Genomic DNA, 10,118 nt, shown 5'->3' with positions numbered 1-10,118 from the left:
AGATATAGTTTAGAAGGTGCTACCTGGAACAAAATCCTAAAGAATTATTGTAAAAAAAAAAAAACTTACAGTAAATGTACAAATATAAATGCAAACTGTAGAATTTAAGGCAATCTGATGGCATGAGTTCTGAATCCGCAGTGCATGATGGGAGTCAGCCGTACGCGTATTTGTCTGATGCTGCTCTATCGTTATCTCTCTGAGTTATCTGTCCGCTCAGCTTCATCAGCAGCTTTACAATCAGGCCTGCCTGTAGAGGAATCATGGGTACTCGATGTCAAGCACAGACTGACATAACCACCAACAACAGCTATAATGATTAGCTTTAATTTTAATAAGGTGCTGATAAGGTGAACTAAATGTCCAGGGGGTCGAACTGTTTCTGATCCAAATTCTCCCTTAAAGGTGGGGTCTCCAGTGTTTGAAAGCCAATGTTGACATTTGAAATCACCAAAACAAACACGTCCCTAACGCAAATGGGCCCCACCCCTGTTTTGATAGCTCCGCCCACACATACACCAGACAAGTATAACCCAAGTATAACCCAGACAAGTATTATAGCGGAACCTGTTGGGGGCAGCTGATCGAGGGTATTTTTTTTTATCAATAAATGAACTCAATGAGTAATACTATGGTAATACAAATGTGTTTTTGTAGTACTATGTGTTGTACTGTGAAAGGTTTATCTCCGTTAACCTTCAGTTCTCTCCAGCACTGGAAAGCTGATCCTATATTAACACGGTCCTACTTCTTGCCTTATCGTAAGCCTTTCGTCGCTTTCTTTCTTTGTTTTTATCCTCCATATCAATGTTAAAACCGCTTTCTGCTAATATCACACATGCGCACTGAACACTCTCTCCGCCCATATTGACAAGACCCGCCCCTTTCTGCTCATTGGCTACATTTTTGTTTTGTTTTTGTTTTGTTTGGCGGCCCAACACAGTTTTCTGAAGCATTTCTCAAACAACGGAGACCCCACCTTTAAGCTTAGCCCTAATTCGTACACATTTCCAACCCTGGACTTTAGGCTTGAATACATCCAGCTCAACCCAGTGGACTTTTTGTTCTGTACTTGGAAAATTAAGACTACTAGAAATCTTATCTACCATGTCATAACCGAGCTCTAAACTTCACAACGTCACAATGTATTAATAATACATCTGCAAGAGAATCAAATCTTACAGGAAACAATCAGTGATCAGTGATGGGGATGTGCTGCCATTACCAGCCCACACAATAAGAGCCTGTCATGAAGAGATTTGGTTCTTTGGTCCTTTTATAGCAGAGTGATTTGTCAGCGATGACTTATTTTGACTTAAAGAGTGATACGTCAGACAGTTTAACTGTTAGGATGACTGCTCTATGAAAGGTTCAGAGCTCTGCTGCTATAAAAAAGTAATCAACACCTTCTGTCCAATCAGATCTGACAACTTAACAGCGATATGGTATCATTATATAATGAGACAATATTTGTTTAATTATTTATGCTGTGAAGAAAATATATTTATTTAAACCCAGTTTCCATTGTCTTACAGTAAAAGAGTCAAGTTATTCAAACAAAGATCAAAAACTTTTGAATATATAAATATTATGTAAATGGTAATATATAATAATTTTAGACTTTAGATTTAAAAGCCATTTTGTGTCTATCATACCTGTTTTGTATGCACTATGAAGTTCTTCTTGTTCTCCAGACTGTGGATTTGGACGTATTGGTCAGCCGGCCCAAGTTCCCACATGAAGGTGCCGTACTCCATGCTGAGGTGGAGCACCTGGTGCAAACAGAGCAACATTAACACGTCATAGGGCCTCCGTGTTAATAGTTTTAACCGTTACAGCTAGACAAACTCAGCAGAAAAATCAGTTTTTTGTTAATAATCCCGAGAATCTTAAACTATAACTTAAGACGTAACTTTTAAATTTAAGTCTACTTATGAAGCATTGAAATTCCAATGAATATTTTGAATATTTTGACAATAAGAAAAACAGAAAAGGAATTACAACAATTACAAAAACACATCTAATTTGAAGTCTACGTTGGAAAGAATTAATCAGTATCAGAGACTAATGCTTGGATGGATGAATAAATAATAATCTGTCAATTGATGGACCGGGCAATCGATGTCCACCTGAACTCTGACTGGCTGATAGCATCTTTAGTCTTCCTATAGATAATCCCTAGAAAATGATATATCACCTTAGCTAAGGCAGCTACAAAGTGGGATACTGACTTGTACTACCTGCAGTAAGAACATGATAAAAAGCTAATCGATTAAATCGACTTAAGAAAAAATGTAGAATAATGATAATGAAATCTAGATTAAGAGAGAGAAATAATAATAGGGTGATGTCATACGACAGAACGTGCATTATTTTGAAAAAAGATCTACAGAAACAGGATGCCATGAATCAAAAGAAGCACCATAACAACAGCTATATATTTAGGCATACTTGCAAACTAGTGCTTGGGCCCCAAATGATCCCTCCTTGTGACAATATTCATTACTTTCACCATTGTTATTATTGCTTGTTGTGTTGTGCAGAAAGACAGCGCTATAACTATGGGTTCTTCCCTCACCTTGGTTTCCATGTTCATGAGGTGCAGACCTTTGGTGTTGACCCCCAAGTAGACCCGGATGACCTTGTGAGTGCTGGAGCTGGCCTTGGTGTAGACCTGGCCGGTAAAAAAGGCGGCTCCGTAGGTGGGAATTTCCCAGCAGTTCTGCAGGAAGAGGCGCTGAAGGTGATGCATCTCTTTACTCACTCCCTCGCTGGTGCTCAGACTCTAAGAAACCAATATACAGTGATTATTATTAGGTACAACAATATGAAATGTCTTCTTAAAAGCACCCTCGCTATTTCAAAACAGTCAAAAATGCAAGCCTGCCTTATACTCATGAAGTATCCTGTTGGTCCAGTGATGTGCTTTACTTTTTACTTTGGATATAGGAACTATGGATTTCAGGTTTTCCTCACTGTCGGAAACAGAGTGAGAAGAACGTGTATAATAGGAACACTGTGTTATAGGCGAAGGCTGACTCAAGCATGAATTTATCATAAAGCTGGTGCTTACTTTAAAAAGCCTTGCTTGTGTTTTTTGCTGTCATAGTTGCCGTAAATGATCTGCAGAAGGAGGCTGGCTAGAGTTATGAGCTTGCTGTCTGGTGATGAGAAGAAACCTTTGAGGAGGAAATAGCGAGCTTCATCAAACAGGATAAGGATGGAGAGCGGATCTTCAACCTACAGGAAATATCCAATGAAACAGTTACATGATTATTTGTCGTTTCATGTCTGGAATTTAAGCTGTAGCTGCCGACGTTAAACTTAGTACAACATGAAATTTATACAACACCTTCTTCTCAACATCCAGAGGCAGACGGACATCTCTGCGTAGGAAGAGTTGAGGGCTTTCCCTTTGTGGGTCCAGCGCAGTCAGGTCTGTGACGATCTCGGGCCAGATGCGCAAATGCTGTAAGGGCCTGTGATAGGGCTTCAGCTGCAAACCTTAAAAACACCAACAAGAGCTTGATTACAAATCACACTTCGTTGTCCCATTTATCCCGGTCATTCTGTGTTGACCTATTCAAGTGAAACGTTGCTTGTGTGTAGTGAGGAAATTCTAGCCCAAACAGCATCAACGCATCATTTTCCATGGATAGAAAGCATTGAGCAAAGATTCTTATTCTCAATAAGATGTGCAATGTCTGTACAGTGCTGTGATGGGACTCACTCAAGTTCTCAGAGCAGATCCATATAGTGAAGTACTGCTGTGTCTCCTGTGAGAGCCTCATACCCTCCATGATCTGCTGCACCGTAGTGTTGTTGCCATGCTTCAACTCCACCGAGCGGTACGAACCGTCCATGCGGTAAATCCGCACCTTTTCATACTGACACAATTTTCATGTAGATACTTATTAGAAAAGAGAGTGAACGGTGAAACGGAAGGGTTTTTCTCAAGCATTTATCAATCCACCAACAAAGAGTTTTAAACAACTTTAATTTAAGCACTGAATTTAGAGGGCAAGCATGCTTACTGGCTGGTTATTGGCTTGTTTAAGGAGTTTTACAGTCTCCTCCCAGTTGTTCTGTTTATTCTCCTCACAGATTTGAAGGGGGGAACGTTTCTGCTGGTCTTCAATGTGCTTTTAAAGAGAATATGAAAACAGATCGTATGAAAAATGTGAGAGAAAAAGAATAGAAATATAAGGCGTGGCTTCTTCTACAAAACCTTATTTGCATTCATAAAAACACAGAATTCGACTCACTTAAATACTATTCTAGTTATTTCTATTCTATTTGCAGGTCAATGCAGAAGCAAAAGAAAGCTATATTAGTCAGCTTGGCTCACCCTGTCTATATCAGGGTGCTTCAGCAGAAGCTCCACAATCTCTGAGTGGCCTCCTCCAGCTGCAAAGTGCAAGGGGGAGCTAAGCTGTCCGTTCAGCAGGTTGGGGTTGCAATTTCCTTTTTCCAACAAAAGTTTGGTGGCCTCCACCTTCCCATGCCTGAAAGATCCAACCGCCGTATCAATCTTTTAACCCTTTAAACTACATTGTTAACGTATCACAAATATGTCTCATTATTTCTCTCTGCGATTAAACAGAGAGAAACAAGGAGCAGATAGCACATACCAGCATGCATAATGAATAGGGGCCCAGTGGTCACTGTCCAACTGTTTGACAGAAAAGCCACTGTCCAGAAGTTTGGATAGAAGCTCTGTGTCTCCCTCACAAGCGCTGCGATGCAGGGGGAAGTCATCAACCCACTGGCGATCTCTAAATCAAGGAATGCAACAACTCATGAGGTGTTTAAAAGGTTGTGGGCTTTACAATGGATTAGAATTTGAAAGAATTAAAGTGTAATGAGCATGAAACACTGCAGACTCGTTCATTCACTCACTTGTCCTCAGTAACACTGGTCATGCTATGTTGCCATTTCTCTCTCTTTGGAATCTGGATTTTGGAGTAGTCTGGAGCTCCCAAGCCAAAGTACGGATTAATGATGACCTTGTCTACCTATACGTACCATCAGAAAAGTGAGAAAACATGAAGGACTGTTTTGAAAATAAAAAGATTTGTCTTCATTTTCGATGTTTTAATATCTTCTGATATACGTGTTTTTAATTTTCTTATTATAAACGATGTCTAGTGCTATCTCACCCTGTTGGTGTACTGCAGGTCTGAGCCATAGAGTGGATTCTCAATGCACATGTCTGCCTTCTCCAGTGACATCATTTTGCTCTTGATCTCCAAAGCAGTGTAGCCCATGTGTAATGACGTGTCGTTCAGCTTGCTCTCAGAAGAGTAGGCTGGATTGCTCACGTTGGTTTTGACCCTCTCTATAGGCGCAGGTCTGAAGAGTGCAGGGATAGCATGTGGCACGCTGTGCTGCTCCGCTAACCACCTGAGGGCAGCACACACATGCTTTACAGTAATACCAAACATTTCATTTTGCCCTGCCAGCATATATTGCAGAGCGCAATCACATAAATATATCAGACACAAGTGATATTGATTTTTACAATATCACAATAGGTCTCACTAGTCAGTCATTACCTGTTTCTTTTCTTTATGTCTACCTACAGTGGAGTCAGTTTTGGTTGCCAAACAAGCACCACAGGACTCTGACAATATTGTATTGCCCATTTTTGTTTACTCAAATATGAATATGTATTAACTTACATATCCGACAACCAGTGTTGTGCTAGTTACTAAAAATAGTAACTATTTTTAGTAACTAGCACTTAGTACTTTGTTGATTACTTACACCAAAAAGTAATGCGTTACTGTTAAAAGTAACTTTTTAGTTACTTTTATAAAGAACGTTCTTTAATGTGCTCATTAATGGATAGGACCTTCAAACTAGAAAGACACAGCTTACATTTGACTGAAAGGTTTTTGTCTTTATGCTCAACTAAAGTGAAATAATGAGCATATCTCCGCCTCTTCGTGTTTAAAGTGGTTGGCATCCACCAGTCCTACACTGCGTCGCTGCTGTAAACAGGTTAGTCTGTAGGCTACACTTCAGCCTAAATTAATTAATTTTAAAAAGTAATGGACAAACGCACCATTTACTTTATTTAAAAAGTAATGCGTTACAGTATTAGTTACTGTCAAAAGTAACTGCGTTACAGTAACACATTACTAGTAATGCATTATTGCCCAACACTGGCGACAACATACATCATTTTAGTTCTGTTTCTAAGGCTTTCATTAAAACTCCTTTCCTTTCTTCGAAACACATTTGTCAATTTTTCACAGAAAACGAGAAACCTGTCCTTATACTCGTTCTACCACAGAACCTACTTGTCGAGGCCGAGTAGCATCTTTGAGGTGATTGAGTTGAAGTGGGCGCTGGTTTCACTACACACACGCATGATGTCTTGAAGGCAGTAAAAACTGGGACTCCCAGGATGATAAACAGGCTTGCTGTTGTCTGGATTAGATTACAGACCACTTTATTAATTATGACCCAAGTGTACATTACTGACATGTTCTCAAATATCCAGACATTTACACTGTCCTTGTAAATCCTACAGCACACAGTAAAACTAATGTAACTGTTGGATATCGAACTCATTTTGTAAACTATCTAACACCAAGAGCACAGACAAATCTCTCTTACCTTTAACATTAATTGGCACAATAAACAGAGAGGCCTCTTTTCCTTCATTCTCACCATCTAGAGGAAACTTCTTCATATGCACAACACGTTTCCCTGTGAGAATGATCACACAACGTCTCATCAGCCCTTAAATCAAGACTGACAGCATCACTCAACATTAATCACTCCACGGCATTAGTTTAACATTAATGCACTCAGTCGTCAGCCATGATGTTATTTATGACAGCATGACTTAATGATAAATACTACATGTGTATGAAAAGCTCCCAAAAGATAAGGAAGAAACTAACCTGTTATGCCTTGGTTATTTGATATGGGTTTAGTTGCTTCATCCACATATTCCAGAATTGACTTTGTTTTGTCACTGTTTGTGTGGATTTTGGTCCCAAGGAGAACCTTCTTCCTTTTCTTCTCTTTTCCCTCAAGTGGAACTTCAATCAGCAGAATCTACAGTAAAAAGGAAGAAGCGTTTTTTTTTTTTGTCACATATACATTACAGCACGTGAAATTCTTTCTTCGCAGCTCTAGAAGTTGGGGTCAGAGCGTAGTATCTGCCATGATGCAGCACCCCTGGACCAGTAACCATGACAGTAAAGCACATCAATACTCACTGAGCCAACATGTAAATAAGTAGCAGAACATTTATCCACAACTTGTAAAGATATCTATTACCATCTATTGTAATCAAGAAGAGTTGACAAATGATTCATTAAAAAAAAATTCATTAGCTGCTCAAATACACAATTTCCATTTATATGATACATTTAGATAAATCAGTCCAAGCTTATACACTTAGTGTCCATTTTATTTGGAACACCTATATAATGTATGGACCAAGCTATGTGGACTCCTTTCTTTCCAAAACTGCAGTCACAATGCACCCCAGACCTCCTCAACAACAGCAAAATAACAACACACCCGCGCACACACGCATGCAAACACTCTCACGCACGCGCACACACTCACATGCACATACACATGCACACGCACACACATACACATGCACACACACAAACACACACATTATTAATAACACGCTTACACACACGCTTGTTATTATACAAGCAAAATACACATATAAGTAAATACAGGTGCAAAAGACCAAGGATTGTGGATACAAGGTGAGTATAAATGTCTGCCAAATGCTGTAAATGTAAATGTATAAGCATGTAAGCAAGCATCATTGTTCCTACCTCATATGCTTTGGCACGGTACTCCTTGGAGCTGAGGCTCACAGCACTCTTCGGCCGTATAACAGCTACAAACACATCTTCCTGCTCCTGATTACCCATCTTTTTACACATCTCATACCCAACGCTTCAGATTCTGATAGTGGCAAATGTCTTAACACCATACCTGCAGTGGATTAAATAAAAGTAAAATGTAGGATAGGTGATAATTATTAACAACATTAACTTCAGTACTGTTTAGAGTAAGTACAGTAACGCTGAATCACTGGATCTTTATAATCGGTTTAGATAACAGCTTTTCAAATGATGTGTTGTGTAAAAAAACATAAAAGATAAATATTGTAGGAAAAGGTATAGTAGTTTTAATTAAAGGAAAACTCCATCCTGTTCTCAAACAGGCTCAAAAATGTACTGCGTAATACAATACTGGTTTATTGTAGCTTCCTGCATTACCCACAATGCACCAGCAATAACAATGTCCCCCTGTGACATCAGCATACCATACAAACTCTATCCTCTCATGGGAAATATGACAATAGAGCACCATCCAAATAGAAATCGTCCTATATAAACTATGTTTAAACAAATGAATACGTGTATTTCAGGGTAGACGCCTAACATTGCCTTGAAGCGTTGTAGATTTACTAAGAGACTCAAACTTGTTCCGGAATGAAAATGCTCCTGTGTACAATGTGATCTCAGTGAAGACATGGTTTCGATGTGACAAGATGAACTCGAGTGTCCCGTACAGTGTCCTGCACTGAGCCCTGCCTCTGACTCATCCCCACTGAACACTGACTGAACCCCAGACCTGAACACAAATCCACGCACTCCCTCCACAGCTATTTCTAGTAGAAAGGTTTCTCAGAGTGGAGCTTGTTATGACAGCAAAGATGGACGGAATCTTGAAAGAGATTTTCAACATTTCCAAAAATATATTTAACACATTTAGATGAATATTTCCTGTGACTTCTGTAGCAATAATATCAACTGTTCTCTTCAATGTGGAATTCCTTAGAAAAAGTTTCTCTTTAAATAAAGATTGAATAAGGTTTTAGATTTGAATTTCCACCACATGGCTAACTCAACCCCACTGAACACCTTTGGGATGAACTGGAACACTGACTGAACCCCAGACCTCCTCACTCACACTCTCACTCTGACTCAACCCCACTGAACACCTTTGAGATAAACTGGAACACAGACTGAACCCCAGTCCTCCTCACTCTCACTCTGACTCAACCCCACTGAACACTGACTGAACCCCAGACCTCCTCACTCACACTCTCACTCTGACTCAACCCCACTGAACACCTTTGTGATGAACTGGAACACTGACTGAACCCCAGACCTCCTCACTCACACTCTCACTCTGACTCAACCCCACTGAACACCTTTGAGATAAACTGGAACACAGACTGAACCCCAGTCCTCCTCACTCTCACTCTGACTCAACCCCACTGAACACTGACTGAACCCCAGACCTCCTCACTCACACTCTCACTCTGACTCAACCCCACTGAACACCTTTGTGATGAACTGGAACACTGACTGAACCCCAGACCTCCTCACTCACACTCTCACTCTAACTCAACCCCACTGAACACCTTTGTGATGAACTGGAACACAGACCTCAGACCTCCTCATTCTTACACCATCAGTGTCTGATCTCACTAATGCTCTTGTAGCTGAATGAACACACACACAAAAAACAGGTCACATTGCACTTAGAAGAAGGGATTCAGCAGATGCACCCAAAATTAAACTTGTCCCTATGAGCCGTTAAGAGCTGAATGAGACGTAATAACGCATTTATAACGGATTAACCTAAAGCTTTAAAACAACTTAGTATAATGTTGTTGAACAGAATAAAGTTTACACTCCAACATACAGAAATAAAGATGAAGCTGTTTGTATAATGGAGATTGTTTGGCACCTCTGAAACCAGCCCCGAATACTAACTAGCTAACAAAACAGATACCTAGAGAAACGTACAAAGTCTATTAAAAACAATAAACTAAACTAGAATAATAATAATAATAATGAGAAGGAGAATGTTTGCTTTACATGTATTCCGAGTAAATATCTGCGGAAACATGACGTTTTATCGGCCACCACCTTGCTAACTAACGTTAGCTGTTAGCATTGTAACTGTTACAGTGACACTGAGGTAAAGCTTTAACGACTGTTAACGTCTTATTTACACACCGGAGTTCTGAAATTTACCTGAAAAGCTCTTCGTTCATATTGATGCATGTCTGAGAAAGTAAAAAAAAAAGACTGAAGTTTACAGAAACCTCAAGT

At 39.7% G+C, this 10,118-nt stretch overlaps 1 protein-coding gene across 1 annotated transcript in view; it reads right to left on the bottom strand.

The window, feature by feature from the left end:
- Nucleotides 1-10,118, bottom strand: part of krit1 (KRIT1 ankyrin repeat containing) — a 10,176-nt gene continuing 58 nt past the window's right edge. Inside the window, exons 1-17 of the mRNA XM_060857122.1 lie at nt 10,041-10,118; nt 7,818-7,980; nt 6,915-7,071; nt 6,625-6,717; nt 6,306-6,435; nt 5,160-5,403; nt 4,900-5,015; nt 4,632-4,775; nt 4,349-4,505; nt 4,035-4,142; nt 3,731-3,887; nt 3,353-3,504; nt 3,074-3,240; nt 2,888-2,975; nt 2,579-2,785; nt 1,656-1,772; nt 1-250 (exon numbers count right to left, since the gene is read on the bottom strand). The exon at nt 10,041-10,118 is cut by the window's right edge and continues 58 nt beyond it. Of these exons, the coding sequence (XP_060713105.1) occupies nt 155-250; nt 1,656-1,772; nt 2,579-2,785; nt 2,888-2,975; nt 3,074-3,240; nt 3,353-3,504; nt 3,731-3,887; nt 4,035-4,142; nt 4,349-4,505; nt 4,632-4,775; nt 4,900-5,015; nt 5,160-5,403; nt 6,306-6,435; nt 6,625-6,717; nt 6,915-7,071; nt 7,818-7,928 (2,244 nt within the window). The 5' untranslated portion in view covers nt 7,929-7,980; nt 10,041-10,118 and the 3' untranslated portion in view covers nt 1-154. The remainder of the gene's footprint in view (nt 251-1,655; nt 1,773-2,578; nt 2,786-2,887; nt 2,976-3,073; nt 3,241-3,352; nt 3,505-3,730; nt 3,888-4,034; nt 4,143-4,348; nt 4,506-4,631; nt 4,776-4,899; nt 5,016-5,159; nt 5,404-6,305; nt 6,436-6,624; nt 6,718-6,914; nt 7,072-7,817; nt 7,981-10,040) is intronic.

Source organism: Tachysurus vachellii, chromosome 21 (genome assembly GCF_030014155.1).
Source record: "Tachysurus vachellii isolate PV-2020 chromosome 21, HZAU_Pvac_v1, whole genome shotgun sequence".
Taxonomy (NCBI): domain Eukaryota; kingdom Metazoa; phylum Chordata; class Actinopteri; order Siluriformes; family Bagridae; genus Tachysurus; species Tachysurus vachellii.
Note: the sequence above shows the minus strand (reverse complement) of the source record. Positions and strands in the feature narration are given on the sequence as shown.